The sequence below is a fragment of the Biomphalaria glabrata genome, chromosome 7 (assembly GCF_947242115.1).
Source record: "Biomphalaria glabrata chromosome 7, xgBioGlab47.1, whole genome shotgun sequence".
Taxonomy (NCBI): Eukaryota; Metazoa; Mollusca; class Gastropoda; family Planorbidae; genus Biomphalaria; species Biomphalaria glabrata.
This window is the reverse complement of record NC_074717.1, coordinates 16,284,334-16,310,533: the sequence shown is the minus strand read 5'-3', so window position 1 is coordinate 16,310,533 and position 26,200 is coordinate 16,284,334. Positions and strand designations below refer to the sequence as shown.

The 26,200-nt window shown below is 35.6% G+C and overlaps 1 protein-coding gene and 1 long non-coding RNA gene across 4 annotated transcripts in view; one reads left to right on the top strand and one right to left on the bottom strand.

Annotated features, from left to right (window-relative positions):
* The window catches only part of LOC106070408 (sodium/hydrogen exchanger 2-like), a 199,614-nt gene that overhangs the window by 69,306 nt on the left and 104,108 nt on the right, over positions 1-26,200 (bottom strand). For all 3 annotated transcript variants that reach the window (XM_056036080.1, XM_056036081.1, XM_056036082.1), the window contains exons 9-10: positions 15,139-15,339; positions 6,935-7,082 (exon numbers count right to left, since the gene is read on the bottom strand). In XM_056036080.1, coding sequence (XP_055892055.1) covers positions 6,935-7,082; positions 15,139-15,339 — 349 coding nt within the window. The remainder of the gene's footprint in view (positions 1-6,934; positions 7,083-15,138; positions 15,340-26,200) is intronic.
* Positions 18,485-24,730, top strand: LOC129927373 (uncharacterized). Its single transcript, XR_008778987.1, has 2 exons — positions 18,485-19,046; positions 24,493-24,730. It is a non-coding gene; the product is annotated as an uncharacterized LOC129927373 (long non-coding RNA).

Below are 26,200 nucleotides of genomic sequence, written 5' to 3'. Positions count from 1 at the left end.
AGATCATCAAAAAAAATAATTTTTTTTCAAGATCTAAGGAAACATTTTTCGAAACTTCGTCAATTACAACACTTCGATTTTCTTCAAATTGAGAATAGTTCTACTGTGTTCAAAGGTCAGTTTGGTTATCAATATCTTATCTTATCATAGATATAGATCTACGATAGAGTTTTCACTATAACTCTCGAGATCTAATATTATTATATTGTATTGGCATTGGCAATAAGACCAATATTATTTAACTGGCACGATATATAAGCCCAGAAATATTTAGCTGGCATAACATAAGCCCAGTTCTGGCATAACATAAGCCCAGTATTATTCAACTGACACAGTAGATAAGCCCAGTATCATTTAACTGGCATCATTAGTATTATAGATAAGCCCAGTAGCAATTACATGGCACTATAATCTATCAAGTATCATTCAACTGACATTATTATTACTATAGATAATAAAGATAAACCCAGTAGCAATTACCTGGCACTATAAGCTATCAAGTAGACATTTTTCTACTAAACGATATCAAGTCAATCGTATAGAACGACGACTTTAATACTACAAGTTATACTAGATCTACAATCTCAAGAGAAAGAAAGTTAATAGCCTTGTACGGCTCAGCAATATTTTATTAACCTGATACGGTTGAATACATCTACACTTCCTACAACGACTCCAGTAGTACTTCTACTGTAAAACAAAGTTCTACTTCATAGCCTAATACGGCATAACTAACATTGTTATATTTAAAAGGTACTATATTTGTAAATTCAAGTCATATATTCTAAAACACAAGAACTATACAATGGATTCAAGTTCTCAACCTAACATTAGAACACAATTATTCTTAGAATTACTCGACAGAGCAAAAGCACTTAAATTACCGCTACATGAACAAGAAGCCTGGGCAAATCGACAACTTGAAGAAGATGAAGCAAAGAAACGCCAAGCAGATAGAGAACAAGAAGAAAAACAAAGAGAATATGAAGCAAAGAAACATCAAGAAGACAAAGAATCTGAAGAAAAGCAAAGACAAGAAGCAGAAAAGCAAAGACAAGAAGCAGAAAGACAAAGAGAACATGAAAGAGCACAAATGGAATTTGAAAAATGGAAAATGCAACATGAAGAAAATAAACTAAAAGACTCAAAAAGTACAGAAGCCAACATTAATCAAGCAGGTTCTAATATCTTTGATCGTTATAAACTCATGTCAAAGATCCATTCATTCAATGAGTCTACAGATAACATAGACTCATACCTTATTAGATTCGAGGAACTAGCAACAACGTCTGGCTTACCTGAAGAACATTGGTCAAGTTCCCTTCTCAGTTTAATGACAGGAAAAACAGTTGACATTTGTTCGCAGTTGTCAGTCAACGAGCGCAGTGACTATCATGATATCAAGGAAGCATTACTACGTCAATATGGAGCAACCTCAGACAACTACAGAAAGAAATTCTATACTTCAAGACCGAAACAAGAAGACGATCCTCAAATTTTCGTTTCGAACATGACCATGTGGTTCGATAGATGGATATCTCTTGCTAAAGTGGAAAATACTTATCAAGCTATCAGACAACATATCATCATTGATAATATCACACATGCTCATTCAGAAGACATCCAATCCTATATAATTGAAAGAAGTCCTTCTGATATTCCTACGTTAACCAAAATCATCAGACAATATAAAGCTGCTTATCCAAACAAGCCAGTCAAACCAGCAGCAGATGAAAACTTTGTATGTTATTCACAAGACAGAAGAAATTCACAGAATACAAAATATGATAAAATCATTTGCAACAAATGCAACAACATAGGACATCCTGCTTCTCAATGCCGAACCAAGATTATTGAATGTTCATATTGTCATATGAAGGGTCATCAAGCTCATGAATGCAGAAGAAAGCAGTTTAACACCAGCAATCCATACCATGGCAAGCAATCTACAAGAAATCAAAGATATAATGAAAGACCTCGTTACAGAAACCACTCTCAAGATTCCAGACCACGATATGTATATAAGAAGAATTTTTCCAACAGAAATGATAGAGATGAACATTCAACTATGACTGTCATAGCGAAAGCAAATGGTCTTAAATTCTATCCAGGTTTGGTAGGAAATCAAAAAGTACAGGTGCTACGTGACACCGGAAGCACATCTATATTAATCAAGAGATGTTTCGTCAAGTCAGAACAACTAACAGGAAAATGAGTTCCAGTCACAGCATTTAATGGCACTGTCAGCAGTCTACCAGAAGCCATAATACACATTAAGACGCCATTCTTTACCGGTCCAACCGAAGCCTTGGTTGTCCGTGATTTACCAGTTGACTTAATCATAGGCAACATTGAAGGAGTCAGAGACTGCACCCCACAAGAACTTTTAGAGTGGGCAAACAATATTGAAAGAAATCAAGAATGTTATGCAGTAGTAACCAGATCAATGACCAAACCAAAAGAACAATTTTCATCAGAACGAACAAGCCAAAATGAATCAATACCTAAGACTCCAGTACAGAACATTCAAAATGAGTCAGAACCAGTAATCAGAACATTACCAGTAAATGACGATGTACCACCACAATTTCAGCATGATGAATTCAAACATGAACAGAAGATCGATTCATCTTTGCAAAGACTTTATAAGAAGGCGCAAGCAAACAAACAATCAAAATTCACAGATGAACCATATTTTCAGAAAGGTATTCTTATGAAGAACAGTCACAATAAGAACGAAACAATACAACAAGTCCTTGTACCCCAAAGATACAGAAGAGAAATATTGGCAACAGGACATAATCTTCCACATGCAGGTCATATGGGTGTCACCAGAACAAAGAAAAGAATCCTCCAAGAATTCTATTGGTCAAGCATCACCAAAGATGTCAAGAAATATGTCAGCTCTTGCCATGTTTGCCGAATGAAACGTCGCAGAGGCAATACAATACAATCAAGTCAAGCCACAAAGTTGATGAGCAAGCCAACATGGACATCCCTACTCACTGAATGCCCATCCCTACCTATCACAAGTCCATCTCCATCTCCCACATGTCCATCCTTAACCATTGGCAACAAAGACTCTATATCTCAAGTCTTATACGAGAATCCAAGAACTCTATCCTTTAGTGCTACACCATACAGAGACAACTTATACGGTAAACAAGATCGCCAATTTAACAATGCAAATAGCAAAGAATACACAATACAACCAGATTCAAATTCATCAGAAACAGAAACAGCATGTCAGCAAGCCTCAGATACCAGAAACTTTGTCATATCAGCATGTGAGCAAGCTAAAGAAGCCACAGCTAAAGAAAACAGAAAACTCAGACAATTTTTACCAGGAGACAAAGTATGTATATTGTTACCAGACAAGAACAACAAGCTATTTATATAATGGCAAGGTCCATTCCCAGTACTCAGGAAAATAACAGATGTTGATTATGAATTTGACATTCATAACAAGAAGAATTATACCATATCAACATGCTACAAAAGTACAATACTGAAACAGATGATGATACAAGTACAGAACAGACAGAAACAGTTATGTCATGTTTAGCAGTCATACTTGAAGAAGAAGAAAATGATATGGATGATTTCAATGATTTCATAATGCCAGATACATCACCGAAGCAAACAGAATTTTGGCATGATATCAAAATTGATAAATTATCATATCAGAGAAAACAAGAATTAACAAACATTCTCAAAGAACATTCAGAAATATTCACAGATATTCCAGGAAAAACTTCTATTGTTGAACATGAAATCATACTTACAGATTCCAAGCCTACAAAATCAAGACCTTATCCTTTACCAATACAGTACAGAGATTTCCTTCAACAAGAAATCAACCAACTTTTAGAACAAGGCATCATAGAACATTCTAATTCAACATATGCCGCACCAATTGTACTTGTCAAGCGTAAACAAGCATCAACTCCAAGAATGTGTGTCGACTTCAGACAATTAAACGAAATAACTCGCCTCGATTCATACCCCATGCCTAACCCTGAAGATCTTATGACACAATTTTCAGAGGCAAGATTCTTCACCAAACTAGATTTATCTAGAGGTTATTACCAGATTCCTATGAAGGAAGAATCAAAACCATTTACAGCCTTCACAACAGCATTCGGACTATTCCAGTTCAACTACATGCCATTCGGATTGGTCAACGCCAGCAGCACTTTTAACAGAGCTATACATAGAATACTGAACCAACGAAAAGACACAGTATCTTACATAGATGACATTTGCATATTCCATAAAACATGGAATGAACACATGAAAGGATTACATGAAGTATTCAACATAATACACCAATACGGCTTCACGATAAAACCTAGCAAGGTAGAATTAGCCATGGCTGAAGTATCTTTCCTAGGTCATAGAGTTAGCTACAACTCACTTAGACCACAAGAAGATATCATCAAACGCATTTTAGACATCAAGGTTCCCACAACTAAGAAACAAGTTCGAAGCATTCTGGGACTGTGTAATTTTTACAGAACATTTATTCCTAATTACACAGCACTCACATCACCATTGACCAACCTCACCAAGAAGGGTCAACCTATCAAGATTCCATGGTCTACGGAACTACAAGACACAATTGAGAATATCAAAGCAACTTTTTCCAGAGACAGTATACTCAAACTTCCGAACCGAGAAAAGCCTTTTTATCTCGCCACTGACGCATCTTCATCAGCCATTGGAGCATGTTTAATGCAGGATTACCAAGGGACTTTACATCCTGTGTTTTTTATCAGCAGGAAACTCTCACCAGATACTCCACTATTGAACGTGAATGTCTGGCCATTGTCTGGGCCATTTCCAAGTTCACCAAATATTTATTGGGTGCACATTTTACACTACTTACAGACCATGCACCACTAGCTTTTCTGAATTCAAAGAAGATAGCAAACGGACGATTAACACTTTGGAGTCTACAACTCATGGACTACCACTTTGATGTCAAGACAATACCAGGTCGCTTGAATGTATTCGCTGACACACTGTCCAGATGTATATATTTAATTACCTAGTTTCGTCATTTTATTATCACATTAAGTTTGTAATATGTTCTAAGAAAAGTTACTAATCTTTATTATATTTTAGTATAGCCTTATTTCATTTTGAATATGACATCAAGTGTATAGTAACTTGTTAATGTTTAAAGACATTATACATATTTTTTATGAGCATCTAACAGTGTAACTACAATCATTTTGTAGTATCTCAACTCATTTTTTATTTTTCATATGTAATACTTTTGGATATGTACACATTTTCACATTAATATTAACCAAATGAGTTGTAATATCATAATAATTTTTGTGTGTATTATACGCATTTCTATTACCATACAAATGTTTAAGATAGCGGGGGGGGGGGGGGGGTAATATGTCACTTACACTATGACCATATATGGTAACAGTTTTGAGTTGTTCGCCGACTTAGCTCGAAATAACAGGGAAACATTAGACTGCAATGATTGGTTGGTCTGGGAGGAGTAAGTTGTTGATCACGTGATTACGAGCTGAAACCCGGGCGAAGATGCAAAATAGCCTTAGTCGGTTGTAAATATTTGTAGGGATAAGATCTAACTTGTATGTAGTTAAGAATATATATTTTATTCGTATCAAGACTCAGATATATTATTGAATAGATCAGTTCTTCAAGTACATTTAAGCATTGTAACTATTTTGTGTATAGTGTTTTCAAGTTATTAATTAAAGTAATTGTTTTTGAACGAAGAGAAGTTTCTTCATTGAATTTAGATCGTACTTAGATCATATTTGTCAAGTTGTAACTCCTAGACCTAGATGATCCTCTTATCAATTGGCAACATTCTATATGATCGTATTATCAACATAGATCTGTCTACTTCTATACGATCATCTTATCGAAAGATCATTTCAAGATCCTCGGCAATCACGATCATTGATGGTACAATATAGTTCAAGTCTGATCGTGACAGTAGCATCATCTTAGAGTGTGACATCAACACCATTGATGATCGTGACACTAACAATATATATATATATATATATATATATATATATATATATATATATATATATATTTGGCGGGGGGGGGGGGAGAACAAAATCCCCCCAACCCCACCCCCCGAAAAAAATCCTGGCTACGCCCATGCTATAGCCCAATTTTTTTAGACAGCAGGCCAGAGAGTGATTAAAGCAAAATTAGTATGGACTTTAACCCTTAAACTGCTGAGCTGTTTTACAATGAGTGAATACAAAATGGAATTACAATTCTGGTGTTTAGAGGCTAATCTACCACACGCGTTTAAAGGGTTAAGAGAACTCTCCCATCTATTTCAAGAAACATAACTTATTAGGCCTACCATTATAAATGAATTTTCTAAATTCCCATTTGCCTTTGTATGTCCGATGTCTTCCTCTATGGTTGTTATAAGACTCAATGAGCTATTTGCCCTATTAGGATTTCCAGTGTACGCCCACACTGACAGGCGTACTTCGTTTATGTCTGCAGAAGTGCATTATTTCCTCCATAAGATAGGAATCGCGACCAGTAGAACAACCCCATAAAGGACCCAAGGTAGAGACTAAATCAAGGAAACAGACAAGTAGAGACTAAATCGAACTTTAAATTGAGCTTTACATTCTAAAAAAACTGAACCATAACTAAATGTTAAAAGTTAAAAAAAAAAAGAAATTTTCTATCGGTGTGAAAATCAAGGAAAAATGCAGTTTTTATAAGTATATACATTAAAATATTGATTTGTGAAATATATAGATTCAACCTTTCAATAAGTAAAAATTATAAATTAATTACATTAGAGCTAATTCATACAAGCCAAACAGATAATAGGAAAACATTTTACATCTGGAAATTTCAAATATATTATTGCCAAGTGTACATAGTAAAAAAGAAAGCTTACTGCACTTCTTGGTTGAAACATAGATTCTTGAAGAACATTCTGTATATTTTGACCATCATCATTAATTTTTGTGAATGCAGGATCATTGGGAAAGTTAATTATCACTTCATGTTCTCTATCGTTGGGTACACCAATTGTTGCCCTGCGTCTTAAGATAAAATTACAAATGATAATTTAATGCTATGGTATCTAAATAATTTCTTTGATAAATAAAATGATAATATTTACAAACAAGAATTTTTTTTAAAAATACGAAAAACAAAAACAAAGCTTATATTAAGTGTAATTGTATCAGTTAGGATTAGTCATGTAATTAAATGTGTAATAGATCTAGACTAACAATAATAAATCTTGACGATTAGAAACATTTTTACCAATTTTTAGCGGCCCCCGAAAGGGGAAAAGACGCTATTAGTTTTGTGCGAAATGTCTGTCCGTCCGTCCCGTTTAGATCTTGTAAACTAAAAAAGATATTGAAAATCCGACATCACAATATTTTAGACCATTCAAAGTTCTGATGCAACGGCTACTTTTTTTTTTCTGAAAGTGAAAAATCTAATTTTTAAAATCAGTTATGCAATCAGTTTTTTAAAGAGAAAAAGCTAATTAGTATGCATTATAAGTTACACCTAATTTAAAACGAATAGTAATCTTGTAAACTTCATTTTCCTGAACTTTTTTATATATTGCAAAATTAATCAATTTTTTTTTTTTGAGGATTCGAATAAGAGATTATGCCTTTTCAAAACAATTAGATCAATTATAAGACATCAGTTAGGCCAGGGGAGACGCAGTGGCTGAGCGGTAAAGAGCTTGGCTTCCGAACCAGGGGCCACGGGTTCGAATCCTGGTGAAGACTGGGATTTTCAACTTTGGAATCTTTGGGCGCCTCTGAGTCCACTCAGCTCTAATGGATACCTGACATTAGTTGGGAAAAGTAAAGGCGGTTGGTCGTTGTGCTGGCTACATGACACCCTAGTTAACCGTAGGCCACAAAAACAGATGAACTTTACATCATCTGCCCTATAGACCACAAGGTCTGAAAGTGGAACTAGTTAGGCCAGGTTCACATCTAACTTTACATTCACTTTCACCTATCCTTTGATCTGCGGGACCGTTGGGGCACTACACAAGATCTGTTAACATTCTTTCTCCATTCTTATCTTTCATTTGTCTTCGATATAATTTCATTCGGATGTTCTTTCTGAAAATATTGAAGACTGACTGGGTGGACCACTTCGGGGGCCGATTTTGAGTTTGTGTTTCTACACAAACTGTCTTTCTTAACCTTGTTTTTATTTAACGCTATTCATGCTTTTAGATTTCTCAATGCGCTATGATTCTATTACTTGTTTTGACCATTTAGGAAAAGGAGGTCGGGAGAAAGATGGGGTTATCTGCATGATGGTTACAGTAATAGCTTTTAAAATACATTATATTAAAAAAAAGATGTACGACTTGAATTCAAACAAGCAAATACACTAAACACTGTGCCAGCGAAGTGCTTATAAAAATAGAATGTTTTATAAAAATCTATTGTTAATTTTATAAGTTTTGAAAAAAAAAAAACCTAAAATAATATGGAAAGACAAAGGCATAGTCCTTGTCACCAAAATCAGACTGATGCACTCCCTGGTCATGACCACATTTTTATATGCACGTGTCTTGGACGCAGATTGGAGAGCTAGAGAGGAGGATCATAGCAATGGAATTGAGATGCTACAGAAGGATACTAGGTATCACATTCAAAGACCGCTTCACAAACCAGGAGATTAGAGACAGGGTTACTGCAGCGATTGTAACCCATGATGACCTGCTAACTATCGTAAAAAAAAAACACGCAAGCTAAAAATCTATGGCCATATTACAGGGTCATCAGGGCTCGCAAAGACCTTCCTTCAGGGAACAGTACCAGTACCAGGAAAAAGAAAAAGAGGCAGACAGAGAAAGAGATGGGAAGACAACATAAAAGAATGGACGGGCCTGCCATTGAAAGAGGTTCTAACTAAGGCAAAAGACAGAGAAATGGAGGAAGACGGTTGACAAATCTTGCGTGGTGCCCCAACGGTCCAACAGACTAAGGGATAGGTAAAAGGTAAATTGTTAGTTTTAAGCGACGACATGATTCAATTTATACCACCACATCTGGCAAGTACAAATTCTTTCACTTCTTAGATATCAAACAAAATAATTAATTACCAATAATTAACTAATTGGTTATTTTTTTTAAAGTGATTCTTGTTCTGTCAAGTACAAAAAATAAATGTGCAATATTTCAACTGAATCCGAGATTCTGTAAGAGAAATAACGTGTACAAAAATTTTTCACAACAGAGTTGATATAAGCTTTGTAAAAAAAACAACAACACTAGGTAATTAGGTAAAATGTGTTTCAATTTTACATATGCTAAAGCATGGGAAGCATATTAAATAAAAATAATAAAAAAAACACACCCTTTTCAAAACAAAGCCTAGGAGGCCTATCTAATGGAAGAATCGCAAAATCAGTGTAAAGTCTCTCAATACTGTAATGTTTAACTTCCTTTTCCAATATAAAACCAAATTAATTAATTGATTACCACTAAATGATTAAGTAATTGGCTTTTTTTTTTTATTGATTCGTGTATTATTATCAACTATGAATAATTTTTGCAAAATTTAAACTTTCTTCTTTCTAGTGCATTTCAATAGATATAAAAAAATATAGTTCACTTTTCAGACCTTATGGGGCAGATGATATAGAGGTCATAAGTTTCTGTTGCCGATGGTTTACGATGCGATGTTATCATGTGGCCAGTACAACAACAAACTGCTACTTCTCCTCAACTTATGTCAGGTACCCATTAGAACCCTAATCCCAAAATAAAAGTCCCACCCTTCATCAGGATTTGAGACCGGGAACCCAGTTCGGAAGTCAAGTACTTTACCACTCAGCCACCAGGCCTCCTTTAAAATATAAGCATGGTTTAAAAATATTTTTTTACTTTAGCCTTTTTTTTACATACAGTGAGTCCCCACTATACGACGGGGTTAGAGACCATAGATTTCATCATTAAGCATGTTTCGACGTTAAGTGTGATATTAGATTTGGGCTAGGTATTAATCATTTTAAGCGGCCCCCGAAAGGGGAAAAGACGTCCCGTTTATATCTCGTAAACTAGAAAAGATAGTGAAAATCCGACATCATGATATTTTAGACCTTTCAAAGTTCTGATGAAACGGCTACATTTTTCTTTTCTGAAAGTGAAAAATTTAATTTTTAAAATCAACTATGCCAGCAGTTTTTTCATAAAAATACATCATTTTACAACTATTCACTATTAATAGTAACAAACACAGGAAGCTATTTAGTAAGGGAGATAACTATTTACCATATTTTAAACACATTTATGCAAATAGTTTTAGATTTTTTGTCAAAAAAAAATTATTATACAAAGGTATTGCTAAATTATATAAGTTCTGTCTTACTTACTACTACATTTACAAAAAAAAAATGGTTACTATATTTTTCAAAGAGAAAAAATCTATGTAATATGCATATAAGTGTAATTTATTTTAAAACAACAATTAATAATAGTTTTCATATTATCGCGCAATCTGCAGGATGCTGGCGACCACAGGTATACACAAAAGTCACTCAACTAAGGATTTAATTTTTTTTTAACGAAATTATAACAGTTTGTTTCTTTAATGAGGCTTTGAATAAGAGATTGTCCCTATACAAAACAATTAGACCAATAAGAATCATTATATGGAATTAGCTAGGCCAGGTTTACATCTAACATCACTTCCACCTATCCCTTGGTCTGCTGGACCGTTAGGGCACCACACAAGATCTGTCAACCATCTTTCTCCACTGTTCTCTGTCATTTGCCTTTGATAGAATTTCATTTTGATATTCTTTCTGAAAATATTGAAACCTGTCTTTTTACCTGCCTGGGTGGACCACTTCGGGGGACGATTTTGAGTTTGTGTTTCCACACAAATTGTCTTTGTAACCTTGTTAATAGTAGAGTAAGTAATAACTTTTTTTTTTACTTTAGATACTACTATACTAAACTATACTGTATACACTTTAAATACATATAGTATTTTCCCAGGTTACATATGAACCCAGGCATGTTGGCAGCTTCCTGATGAGCAACCCTGTCTCGTCAACGTTGAAAATGAATTCTGGTCGATAGCCAACTTCCTCGATTATCTCACCAGCAGATCCAAAACTCCTCAGCTGCCTACGTATCCGCACTTACTGCTTCACTATGAATGCTTCTGTTGTGTTGTCTGAATCGGCTTTCAAAGCGATGGAACCAACCTTTGATAGCGTTGCAGACCTATGTTTCGATGCACTCTTCCTCCTCACGTGCTTTCACTGTGGTTGCTGTTTATGATATGGAGACCAAAGGGCATTTTCTTGCTTATGCCAACAGTTACTCCGTTTCATGGATCATGCACTTGCGCTGCCTTATATCCCACAGTACTCTTTGCGTCTCCCTCACTTTTTCTTTAAGTATGGTTGAAATGGTGGACTGAGAAAACGCCATGCTACTAGCGATGGCTAAGACTTTCATCTCGCCTTCTCACTTCAGTAGGATCTTCATCTTCGTGTGTTGGTCGATGATTTTATTGGGCTTCTTAGTGGAACATCCTGTAGAAGTTGAACTCTTCCTTTTGACAGCCATGTTTTAGGGATACGTTTTGATCGTAAAATTGTAATTTTAAAAAACTTACAAAGTTCTCGTGTGTGAGAAAGAGCGATCGTCATCATCTCCATTTGAGTGAGGTCTTGAGAAGCTCAAATCCTCTCTTGCAAAAGCGCTGGACAGAAACCCTGCTGTCTTGCGTAGTGCATATATGTCGCTATACAGGTCGAGAATTTTTGGTTTCGCAGACCTGTTGAGACCGAGATCAGCAAGTCTGGGGCAGTCAAAAAGAATATGAGACACGGTTTCCTCTTCTTCCCCAAAGCGGGGGCACCGTAAATCAAAATGTGGACATAGCCGTGAGAAATATGAGCCAACATGACAGTGGCCTGTCCTGCACTGTGCTATTATAGCTTGCTCAGGACTGGACAGGCTCCACCACTTAGAAGTGCGATCAGGGCGCTTCATGCGCTCCAAGACTTCATGGGCTTTTTGGGACTTGTCCCAGCACTCAAACCACTTTTCCATTTCTGTTTTTTTAATTATAGCCAGAACATGATAAAGACTTACAGCCTGTTCGGTGGGTGGTGTTTGCCCTCCCTGGTGGGTCAAGGAATCTGCAATAGTGTTGCCAGTCACACCTATGTGACTCGGTACCCACTGCATTATTACAGAGGTGCCATAGCGTTGCATTATGTTGTGTGAGGCCATGATGACAGTGTCGATATTGAGGGGCCATGGTCCAGGGCATTGCAAAGCCTGTAGTACAGGTTTTGAGTCAGTGGCCACAACAATGTGTGACCTTCAAATGTCCCTCACCAAGTTAAGAGTCAATGACTTTTAAGGCTTCACAGACTGCCATGGCCTCCGCATCAAAACTGCAAAAACACTACCACATGGTCTAAAGATTCTGACTGAGTCAGAGAGCCCAAAAACTCGATGTAGGCTCCATAGCCTCCTCTTCCAGAATCTATTGATGCCGACCCATCAGTATATGCAAAAATTGCACTGGGCTTGAAGGCATTAATGGTCTCCAGTGCTAGAATTTGAAAGTCGTTAGATAAACGACTTAGCTTAGTGGCATTAGGGTCTATTAGATTCAAGCGTATGTCTGGGGTCGTTGGGCGACACCAAGGGGGAAGGGGATGAAAACGTTGAATGTTTCCTCGGTTTTTGGAGAGGCCAGCTTATTCAGTCTGGTGGCATGATGCATAAAAGACTGCATCTTAATACGTCTTCTGCATCTACAACCATCCACTAGTTTTCTAGCTGGGAGGTATTCATCCAGCCTTTTATACCGCTCAAAGCAAGTCAGTATTGACCTTTCACTCCTAAGGTTTAGTGGACCTTAGCCATTATTTCAGCCGCATTTACTGGGCTTGTCCTAAAGATTCCACAGACAAATCTTAGAGCTTGAGACTATTTTATCAAGTTGTTCAAGAGCTGCCCTAGAGCCATAGATTTGCAAAGGTAGACTGTAGTCTATCTGTGATCGGAATGCTCCTAAATACAATGATCGAAGCATTTCTGCTCGGGCTCTCCACTTCGTGGATGCCAGCTTCTGCACAATGCAAACTTTCCCTGAGCCCTTTCTTGCAACTTCCTGGATGTGCTCACACATTTTTAGTTTGCGATCTAAAGTTACACCAAGGTACTCCGTTCAAAGTGGTTGGTCATATTGAGACATTTAGTAATACAACAGATTCTTGCCATCCACAGTTGAATAGTTTTAGTATGTGGTTTCGAAACAAATTTGTGTAATGGGAATAAAGTATAAACCTAATAAAAAATGTGTTTAAACTATGAAACAGCCAATATTACAAGCATTGAGTTTCATGACTCTTACTTGCAAAAGGTAGAACCTGTATTGGAATTTCACTTTGAAATGATACACTATAAACTATTGGAAGTACATTTCTAGCAATTTAAAATTATATAAAATAGAGTATTGTCAAAGGTAGATAGCAAGTACTGACTATTGAAATTATAAATCCAAAAATTATTTATTCATACCCAATTAGCAATAACTCTCCTCCCAGAAAAAAATAAAAAGATGTCTGATGTGATGTAACTCCGAATTTGACAAACATATATATTTTCATTACAAATCACTTTCTGGCAAAGACTTTAGATAAATTTCACTCTCATTTGTCCCTTGACTTTTGTCGTAGGAGTGCTTTGACAGTTCGCGCAACCAAATCCCTCCATTTTTCCTAGTCAGCAGCTGTTAGTAGGTTATCAAGAGAGAGCCCGGTCCATTCTTTTATATTGTCCAGCCAGCTTTGCTTTTGATGACCCTTTTTTCGTCATGCTTCCTCCACTGTACCTTGAAGGATGACTTTGACAATTAATCAAAATGACCGAACCAGCTTAGCTTTCGTCTCTTCAAAGTATTGAGGAGTTCCCTTCTTTTTGCCAGCCAGAATGTAGACTTGTAAAAGTACTAACTCATTTGTCTTCTTTTTCTTATATCTGATACCTAGCAATTTCCTGTAGCATTTAGTCTCAAAGACTTGAATTCTTCTTTCAGCCTAAGCGTCCCACTTTGTCAGATGTATGGAGGTGACAGAGACACAGACAAGGAATACAGCTTTCATTTTACTTGGAAGCTGATTTCCCAGATTTTCAACTGTTTGCTCACGGCGGTAATAAAAACAAGGTTACAAAAGACAGTTTGTGTGGAAACACAAACTCAAAATCGGCCCCCGAAGTGGTCCACCCAGGCAGGCTTCAATATTTTCAGAAAGAGCATCCGAATAAAATTATATCAAGGACAAATGAAAGATAAGAATGGAGAAGGAAGGTTAACAGATCTTGTGTAGTGCCCCAACGGTCCAGCAGATCAAAGGATAGGTGAAAGTGAATGTAAAGCTAGATGTTAATCTGGCCTAACTAGTTCCCCTTATGGACCTTGTGGTCTATGGGGCAGATGATGTAAGGCTCATCTGTTTTTTGTGGCCTACGGTTAACGAGGGTGTCATGTAGCCGGAATAACGACCAACCGCCTTTACTTTTCCCCAACTGTCAGGTACCCAATTGGGGCTGGGTGGACTCAGAGGCACCCAAGGATTCTAAAGTTGAAAATCCCAGTCTTCACCAGGATTCGAAATTCTAAAGTTGAAAATCCCATTCTTCACCAGGATTCGAGCCCGGGACCCCGGTTCGGAAGTCAAGCGCTTTACCGCTCAGCCACCGTGCCTCACCTGGCCTAACTGATGTCTTATATCTTTTATTTGTAATTTGCACTATAGGCAAACGTTTAGGAAAATGACGTTTACAAGATTACTATTCGTTTTAAATTAGGTGTAACTTATAATGCATACTAATTAGCTTTTTCTCTTTAAAAAACTGCTTGCATAACTGATTTTAAAAATTAGAGTTTTCGCTTTCAGAAAAAAAAAGTAGCCGTTGCATCAGAACTTTGAATGGTCTAAAATATTGTGATGTCGGATTTTTCAATATCTTTTCTAGTTTACGAGATCTAAACGGGACAGACGGGCAGACATTTCACACAAAACTAATAGCGTCTTTTCCCCTTTCGGGGGCCGCTAAAAAAAACACTTACTGATATAAGTTAGCCAAGGTATGTGTATTCTGTAGTAGATTTAAGAAGGAAGGATCTCTGGAGATCCCTTGAGATCTGACAGCTGCTTTAGCCTCTTGTAAACTTAGTTTGGTAAAACCTTGTACAATGGTTGTATCCCTTGATTTTGGTTTCTCTCTTAACAGCCAGGGTTTCAAATATCTAGTGTTGTAGTAATCAAACCTAAAATATAAGTGAATAGTTTATATACCAAAAAACATATATATATATATATATATATATATATATATATATATATATTGGCCCGAAATAAAATTTAAACAAGTTTACAAAGACAGTTTGTGTTATCACACAAACTCACTGGCGGCCCCAGTAGGATCTTTATCGGATCCGACTATTTTAGGTGAGATTTTAATATTAAACCATCATTTGCCCCAGCGGAGCTTATGGGGTTTTGAGTTTAAAATCCCATTCCTGGGGGTTTTGAGGTAAAACCCCCTCTTTTATAAAGCAAAAGAAAAAAAGATACAAACAACAGTCACCTAATTCCATGAGCGTAGCCAAGAGGATTTTGAGTTTAAAACCCCCTCCGAATTTTTTTTATTATAAAACCCCCTATTCAATATAAGACTAAAGCATACAACAGTTACCAGACACTATGAGCATAGCCATCAAAGAATTATCCCCCCCCCCCCGAAATGAAATTTTCTCAAAAAGGGGGGAGGCGGAATTTAGTGACTGATTTTTTGCTTTGATTTTGTTTCTTTTAGGAGAGATTTTAATACTAAACCCAGCGCAGCCAAGGCGGTTTTGAGTTTAAAACCCCCTACCATAGGCTTATCCAGGATTTTTGTTTGCCCCCCGCCAATATATATATATACATACATACATACATACAAGAATTGCTCGCTTAAGAGTATAGGATGTAACTAATTTGTATACAAACTATGATTTCTGTATTAAAATTTGAAAATTCCCTTCACTCAAAGGGTGGGAAGGGCAGTAGATGCAATTGCCCCATCCCACCTCACCGAAATGTAAACATATTAGAAGGGGGACAACATAATATAAAATTGTATTTATGCATGTATATAGCTCTACCTGGAGTTTGCGGGACATTTCTCCGAAAAATGAATTACGCATAATTAGAGTTGCATAATAAGAGTTGCAGTAACATCCTAGTACAACTTGGCGCCACACTTTCAGGGAGGTCCTCAGAGAAGGTGGGAAGAGGCTTCAGACATTGCCAGTGACAGATTTTTTGTAGAAAAAGCTTGCCGCCCAATGCGACGAACGGCTCGGGAGGATCTAAGTCAGTAAGAATAGTTTATTAGGTTTTTGAAATAAAACTTTTTAATAGCAGGATAGTGCACTGTAGATACCTCAGAAGTTTGTTTGGCTTTCAATATCGGAAATAGTGCTTCGCGGAGGGGCTCCGCCCCGCGCTGGGGGAGTTCTCAGCGCTTACCCAGACTCCCTTGCTGGCAAGTCTACAATTTTTCCACTAACTCCTGGAAGAACCTATTCTAGGGTACAATAAACGTCTTCCGAAAGAATTAAGTGTCAGAATGTAATTTAAGTACACACACACATATATATAAAATATATATAGTACCCCCCTACGCTATATATATATGTAAATATATATCCTATACTCTTAAGCAAGCATTCTTGTTTATATATTGTTAGACACCTTATTTATATAGGTTAGTTAGTTAGCGACGCACCATAGAAGACGCATATTGAACGGGACTAGTGACGTTTGGGATATGTTGGGTTAGAGACCGGAAAATCAGTTAGCGATAGAATATTCCAGGGTAACGACGTGTTTAGTGACAGAGACTTCTACGGTGGCCTTTTATCAGAATAAATCCATGTGAACTTGTTCATCAGTGTTGACTACATCTCTTCACTTGTTAAAACAGGTGTTGTTTTATTCTATATGTATTGTTGTTCAACTACACGGAATACACCCGAACAATTACACCCAAACGCCTGCAGAGTAATTGGTTGACTTCAAGACAGCCTGAATAAGCAACATCACAGTGGCCCGAAGCCCGAACATCGAACCGGACCTCGAAGCAGAACGTTTACTCAGGTGAGGGTCGTGCACTCGAAGATATAAGATTTCATCGGAGTACGGCTGAACACAGCATCATCGCAGAGTGACTTTGTTCTGGATCTACAAGCAGTCGTCGCCTGTTTGATCACACGTTCAACGAGCCGTTAACTCAGGGTGACCTTCGTCAGGACAGTAATCATCGTAACGTCTGGTCTACTTAACCAGTATATTATCAAAGCCTGATCTTCATATGCTGAATCGACCTACAACCAGAGAAACCGTTCATTCATAACGGGTGAGAGATCGTTAGTGAACCTGTTGGACATATTTTTTTCTTCGTCATAGGAACCACATCGAGTATCAAGTTTTACCTCGTCAGGTTCGAGAAGGACAGTTTGCCCGCTGTCAGAAGTATTGTGAGTACTACAAGTTTGGTAGCTAACTAAATCGCTCTGTCGTCTTACCCTTGGAGAGATTCTTGTGGAGCAGTTTGCTCATTGAACCGGTTGCTTGCCACTTTTATAACGGTCACTGTGTTTAACCTTTGGAAGGTTAGTGAAGTAATATTTATCAGTACTGGACATTGATATATTTAGTATTCGTTGGTCTAGACCATATCTAGACTTGTTGATATTGCAGTTGTGGAGACAGCTACATCCACTTAATTTCGTTGAAAACCGTTAATCGTATAACGGAACGTCGTCGGAGGTGACCTTGGTCTCACCTAGTCTACATTGGACAGTTTGGTCTAGTGAAGCAACGTACAACAGCAAACTTCGTCGTACTACCAGAGTAGCAGCAGAAGCAGTGAACTATTTTAGAGAACCGTTATTCGTCAGCCCAGATCAAGTCATCGTCAAGAAAGTCGTTATTCGTCAGCCCAGATCAAGTCATCGTCAAGAAAGCCGTTATTCGTCAGCCCAGATCAAGTCATGGTCAAGAAATTCGTTATTCGTCAGTCGTCCAGATCAAGTTGCCGTCAAGAGACTGTTATTTGTCAATAGTCGTCTACACAAATCAAGTCGTCGCCAGAAGAACCGTTAACCTATTCGTCAGTAACTGTGTACACAAAGTCGTCAGAACCACACATACGGTCATCAACAGTCGCCGAAGGAACTGAAACATTTTGCTGTGGCATATCAGGACATCTGTGGCATTACGTGGGATACTGGTAGCACCGGAGAACAGAGTCAGAACTGGAAGAGAGGGAGTGGAATTTGTTGTGATCTAGCATATTGATATTCGGGAGTCCGAACAAAGGGATCTTTCTTATCAAAAGCTAAGTGCCATTTTTCTGTTTAGCATATGTTTAGATTGCCCTTAGAAATAGATTTTGTCTAAATTTGGTATGTTAGCCTGAGTAAAATTCAGGTGGTGCTGAAGCCTTAAACCCGTTCGGGGTAGAAGACATAATTTAGATGAAAAGCTATATTATACGTTTAGGGTTGTGATTGTTTTGTTTGTGTAAACGTCATATCCATTGTTGCCTAGTTACTTCGTGACGTTATCATTGTATGCCATATTGTCATATCCCAACCCATAGTGACAGTCTCATTTAATTATTTCATTTGTTTATATTATTTTAAATTATTTATTTTTATTAATTTAATTAGATCTGTATTTTTTTTTCACTTAATGATAGAAAGTGCGGGTAGGATTCTTTTATTGTGAATCAGACTAAAATAATTTTAGTTTGAGCGGTTAAAATCAAATATGATTTTGCCATGAGAATAATGCCGAAACTGGCTATGTAGTCAAACACTGTCGTCTGGCTAAATATAGATCTACAAATTTTGTACATCTCTTTGGTACAATTAAATCATCTAGACTCTAAGTTGAAATATTATTAATTGAAAAATGAATGAAGGTAGTACATTCTAGATATATATATCTTGTTGAAGATATATTTGACATTGTATACACATATTTATTTCGTATGGTTAAATAGAACCATAATTTCTGGATTGGATCTAAGAAATCTATGATAATCTATCTTTATCTTATCTACTCTAGTTCTACTAAGTTCTAGATCTAGACTCTAGACAGTCTTTGAATTTACCCTAGACACTTCAGTCACATCAGATTTTAAAATTGATCATAGTTATTCATACTAATTGTCAGAGTGCTCTTGATAACTATAGATCTAAATTGTATTATTATACATACTATAATATACTAAATTTAAATTTGTGTGATATTAGACCTAATATACAGATTTGAATATAACCATAAATAATAACTCAGACTAGATTTACACATTTACTAAATCTATAGATAGAGACATAACATTTAAAACTTTTATAAAAGTTTGAAAAAACTTAAATATAAAATAAGTTTAAAGTATAGCCATAACTAATATAGGCTAAGTAAAAATATATAAATTTGGGTGAAAATAAAACACAATGGCTACATCATCATATGTGGACCTTAACCCTTAAAGTGCTGAGCTGTTTTACAATGAGTGCATAAAAATTGGAATAACAATTATGATGTTTAGAGGCTTAACTACCACACGCGTTTTAAGGGTTAAGGAGGTTAAGGAAGCAGCTATGCAGGATGGAAAGGCCATGGAGTTAAAAGGAAAGGACTTAGCAGCTTATGTACAGCAAGTTGTGAAGGAAGAAATGGAGAGACAGAAAGAAGAAAAAAGACAAGAGATAGAGAGACAGAAAGAAGAGATAGAAAGGCAAGACAAAGAGAGAGAAAAGATTAGAGAACATGAAGCTAAAATGGAGAAGATGAGATTGGATGCAGCACAAGCCAGAGCTCAAACTGAACAAGGAAATAACACAAATAACTCAAATAGTACCACACAAAGAGACAACCCTAATTCGCAGACATGGCTAAAGAGAAAGATACAAAGTTTTGATGAACAGAAGGATGACATTGGTGATTTCCTGAAAAGATATGAGGCAAAAATGTCTACATTTAATATGCCTGAAGAAGAATGGTCTGAAATACTGATAGACTTTGTTCATGGTCAAGCTCTAACAATATGCCAAAATCATGACCATCATATTGATGATAGCTATCAGGTTTTAAAAAGAGAGTTATTGAATGCCTATGGTCATAATGCTACAACTTTTAGAAAGAAATACTTTGACAATATACCATCATTAGGAATAGAACCCCAAACTACCATTAATATGGAAAAGGATTTTTTCAATAAGTGGGTAAAATTAGAAAAAGTGAATAACTCTTATGAGGGATTAAAAAATTTTATTCTAGTGGACAACTTTGTAAATAAATGTGATCCTCAGTTACAATCTTTTATTAGAGAAAGGAATCCAAAAACTATAGATGAAATAACAGAGATAATGAGAGTATACAAAAATGCCTATCCAAATAAACCATTTTCTGATAGGGATAAGAGCAAAGTAGATTTGATAGGATACACCAAAGAAAATATTGATAGAAGTAAAAATAGAAGCAGATCAAATAGTGGAAATAGAAAATATAGTGAAATAACCTGTTTTAAATGTCAAGGAAAAGGTCATATAGCAGCTAACTGTAGAAGAGGGAATAGTAGATCTGGAAGTAGAAATAGATACAATGAACAAAATAACAGTAGATATAGGAGTAGAGATAGGAATGACAAGGGAAATTATAGAAATAGAAGTTACAGTAGGGAATACAAAAACAAAGGTACAGATAGGATATATTTCATGGAAGGAAATAGGAACAATTTTGCAGTGTACCCAGGGTTTGTAGATAGAATTCTGGTGGAATTAATCAGGGATTCAGGTTGTAACACCTTGGCAGTAAAAACTAAATTTGTCAAACCTCATTGGTATAAAGGGTTTACTAAGAAAGTAGAATTAGCAGATGGCACCATAAGGGAATTTAAAGCTATAAGGGTATACATTGAAACTCCATTTTTCACTGGCTATTGTGATGGCATTGCAATACCAGAAATGAGATATGATATGTTAGTAGGAAACATAAAAGGAGTTAAAGAATGTTCAAGAAAAGAATTAGAAGACTGGCAAAACAAATACAAAAACATAAGACAAAACCATGAAAACATAGAAACACAAAATATAACAAGTATGGTAATAACAAGATCAATGAATAAACAAGATGAGAAACAGGAAAATACAATAAATGTAATTAGTAATGATAAAGAAAAAGAAACCAGTAAAGTAATACAAATAGAAAATACAGATGTTAAGGAAAGAGAGATAGAAAATGAAACACAAAATAGTCTTGAAACACAAATATTTCAAAGTGAAAAAGAAACAACACCCACATTTGCATTAGAACAAATGAATGACAATATTATTGGGAAAATTTATTCAAGAATATCAGATAAAAACAATAATAATCCAATGGAGAAATTTTGTATAGAGAATAAAATATTGTTTAGACAAACAAGTAATGATAACAAGAAAATAAAACAACTTGTCTTACCACAGAAATATTGGAAAGATGTTTTAATCATGACACATGATAATAATTTAGCAGCACATAGGGGAGTAAAGAAATGTTATAGGAATTTGTCAAAACAAGTATTTTGGCCCAAAATGAAAGCAACAATCAACAAATACATAAACTCATGTGACATATGTCAAAAGAGATCTAACAAAAGCCTAGTGAATAAAGCACCTATTCAAGAAATGGATGAACCTACAGCACCATTTCAGAAAGTATCTATTGATTTAATAGGTCCTTTAATTCAAACTGAAAATAATAACAAATACATTCTAACAGTAATAGACATGTTTAGTAGATACCCAGAGGCAATCCCATTATCAAATACAAGTGCAGAGAATATCATTAATGCCATAACTCAAAAAGTAATTACAAGACATGGTATACTTAAAATTATATTGAGTGATCAGGGATCTCAGTTTAAGTCAGAACAATTTAAGAAATGGACTAAACAATACAATATACAACACATATACTCTTCGGTTTACCACCCAGAGAGTAACGGGTTATGTGAACGATATGGTGGTTCATTAAAAAGATCACTAACAAAAATAATTCAGAATAATCAAAACAAGTGGGATCATTACATTAACTATGTACTATTTGCTCATAGAAACAATATCCATGAAGCAACACAATTTTCACCATATGAAATAATACATGGAAGAAAATCCAGAGATGAATTAGATGTTTTTAAAGAAAATCTAATAGGCAATGAGAATAAATTAAATAATGACAGTGAAACAACAATCACAACAGAGTTGAAAGAAATATGGACTCAAGCATATAACAACAACAAGAAGTACAAACAAAGTGCTCATGAGAATCTAAATAAGAAAAGACAATTGAAAACACTAGAAGTAGGAAACAATGTATTAATATTAATAAATGACCTGAAAAATAAAATTGGTAAACAATGGAAAGGTCCATTTAAAGTGATAAAACAAATTAGTGATGTGAATTATCAAATTGAAATAAATGGGAAAATTAAAACATATCACATAAATAATTTGAAACTGTATCATGATAGAGAAGATGAGTTGATACAAAACATTCAGGAGAAAATAGAAAATACATTTTCAGAAAGAGAAGAATGCTTGATGATAATAACAAATGAAAATCACAATGAAAATGATATTAAGGAAATACCTGTAATAGAAACAAAAGAGAATCAAACTTGGCAAAAGATTAATCTTAATAATTTAACTAAGGAAAAGTCAAAAGATATAACTAAAATAATACAGGAATACAAAGAAATTTTTTCCAGCATACCAGGAAAAACTAATATTATTAAACATAACATTAAAGTAACAGATCCAAAACCTATCAAGCTTAAGCCATATAGAATACCGCTACATTTACAAGACAAAGTAAAGAAAGAAATAGACAATTTACTAGAATCAGGTATAATTGAGCCATCAACATCTCCTTATACTTCACCAATTGTGATAGCCAAAAAGAAGAATGGAGATATACGATTATGTATTGATTATAGGAAACTTAACAACATCACAGAATTTGATCCATATCCAATGCCAAATATAGAGGATATTTTACATAAATTAAATGGAGCAAAATTTTTTACTAAATTGGATTTAACTAAAGGTTATTGGCAAATACCTTTAACAGAAAATGCAAAACCTTACACAGCATTTGTAACACCATATGGTATTTTTCAATGGAATTATATGAGTTTTGGATTAGTAAATGCACCTGCCACATTTAATAGAATGATGAACATGATAATTGGAAACAAAGAAAATGTTATTTGCTATTTGGATGACATATGTATTTTTAATAATAGTTGGGAGGAACATTTGGTAGATGTAAAAGAAGTATTCAAAATAATAAAAGAAAGTGGACTTACAATTCAAGCAGAAAAAGTAGAAATAGGATTGGAGGAAATAATTTTCTTAGGACATAAAGTAAATAACAACATGATTAGCCCTATTGAAGATAACATAAAGAAAGTACTTAATATTGAAATACCTACAACAAAAAGACAAATTAAAAGCATATTAGGAATAGTAAATTATTACAGAAAGTTTATAAAGAACTTAGCAGAAATAGTGAATCCATTAAATGACTTACTTAAAAAAGGAAAACCTCAAAAAGTAGTTTGCAATGAGGAATGTGTGAAAGCTATTGACAGAATTAAAGATGTTTTTAGTCATGAATTAATATTAAGACTACCCGATAAGGACAAAATATTTTATGTCACAACTGATGCATCTGGTAATGCTATTGGTGGTTGTCTAATGCAGAACTATGATAACTTACATCCTATATTATATGTAAGTAGAAAATTGTCAGAGGCAGAAAAAAAATATAGTGTCATTGAAAGAGAAGCCTTAGCTGTAATATGGGTAATTACTAAGCTAGAGAGCTATCTAATAGGAAGGAAATTCCTATTATTAACTGATCATAAACCTATTCAGTATATACAGCAAAAGAGCATGAAAAACAGTCGTGTTTATAGATGGTTCTTAGCACTACAGGAATATAAATTTGAAGTGAAAGCTATTAGTGGATCTGTGAATATTGTAGCTGATTTATTGTCTAGAATGACATTGAAATGAAATAAGTTTGTAAATAAACTATGGTTATATTGATTATGTAATATATATTAATATATTGACACCATTTATATGTTATGGAAAAGGGAGATAAGTAAATTTGATGTTAAGCATTTGAAAGTAAGTATGGATATTTTTTTTGTGTGAATCATTTCATATATCATTGACGAAAGTTAGTTCTATGGAAAAGGGTGAGTATAAAAGAAAAATGGACAAAAGCGTATAAAAGGGTGGTAAGAAAAAAAACATTTATTGAATGTGGAAATAAAGTCTGTAATTGTTTTTTGAAATATTGTATTTTATCAGATTACTGCCAGTGAAGAACACTAGTGACGTGTGACGTGCCCAGAAGATGCCACATTTTCTTTTATGATGAACTGTGTACTAATGAAGATGATTCTGGAATGTTGTGAACATTGACATTGAATATGAGGAACTGTCAAGTCAAGATGAAGATGTCAAGATGAAGATGTCAAGATTTTATGTTTGTTGTCTTCCCCTTAAATTGAAAATGCCCTTGTAAGACTTGACAGTAGTGGAAAAATATTGACATATTTTTTTTTCAAGGGGGGGAGGAATCTGTTAGACACCTTATTTATATAGGTTAGTTAGTTAGCGACGCACCATAGAAGACGCATATTGAACGGGACTAGTGACGTTTGGGATATGTTGGGTTAGAGACCGGAAAATCAGTTAGCGATAGAATATTCCAGGGTAACGACGTGTTTAGTGACAGTGACAGAGACTTCTACGGTGGCCTTTTATCAGAATAAATCCATGTGAACTTGTTCATCAGTGTTGACTACATCTCTTCACTTGTTAAAACAGGTGTTGTTTTATTCTATATGTATTGTTGTTCAACTACACGGAATACACCCGAACAATTACACCCAAACGCCTGCAGAGTAATTGGTTGACTTCAAGACAGCCTGAATAAGCAACATCACAATATATATATATAGAACCTGAGTTTGAGTTTAGAGTTTGGGCACATCGGCACAATTTAGGCCATGTCGTGCCCGTAATCCTTTAAGGATCACTCTCCCTTTACATAACAAGGGCTAAATTCTATACAGTTAAATCATTAAAAACAAGGTCTATTCACAGTTAAAATAGTAAAGGTAGTAAAAAGTTAATAATTTGGTAAAAATCGTATGTACATATTATATGTTCACAATTCATAAATCAGATCTTCGTAGACAACCCCACCTCCCGGACAAAGCCCAGTAACTTCCCAGGGTCGACTTGTCGAATAGTGTTTTTAAGTTGTGTGCTCTAAGAAATTTCTCCCTGACATCCTGGTATCTGGGGCAATCAATAATGATATGTTCCACGGTGAGGCGAGAGTCACAGTACTCACAAAGTGGGGGCTCCTCTCTCTTCAGCACAAAAGAGTACATGATGTAGGTTTGGCTAATCCTAAGTCTGGACATGGTCGTGCTACCACGCCATGTCAGACCCTTAGATGTGGGCCGCCACCTGACATCCGCCACAATCTGCCTGAGTTTGTTGTGAGTCTCAGCCTCCCATCGGTCCTGTCCAACAGCTTCAGGCTATTATATACCAATGGACTGTCAGTCTTTATCTGCCCCAAAGCTTGCAATGCAGATTTGGAGTCGGAGCAGATTATAAATTTTCTCCTTTCCGATGCTTTGACGGCCATAAGTGCTAGCGATATTGAGGAGGGATAAATTTAATTTGGGTTTATTCATTAGCCAAGGAGGATTTTGAGGGGTTTCTATTTTAGAGATTTGGTCAATGGGTGGGGTTAAATCTTGGATGGGTTCTCTCATTCGAAGGCCCAACGGCTGTATGACGTTAGGCCTTCGATTGTATAATTCTACCTCTGTGGGGTTAAATATGGAGTCAAAAGCAGGGTTCGTGGGGCTGGATTTTAGGTTGACTATTGCAAGCTTTTTATTCTTATGTCGATGGGGAGCTCCAGCCTCCACATGGAGACTTGGAATTGATAATGTGCGAAACGCGTCGAGACAGAGGCGCAGGGCAGCATTTT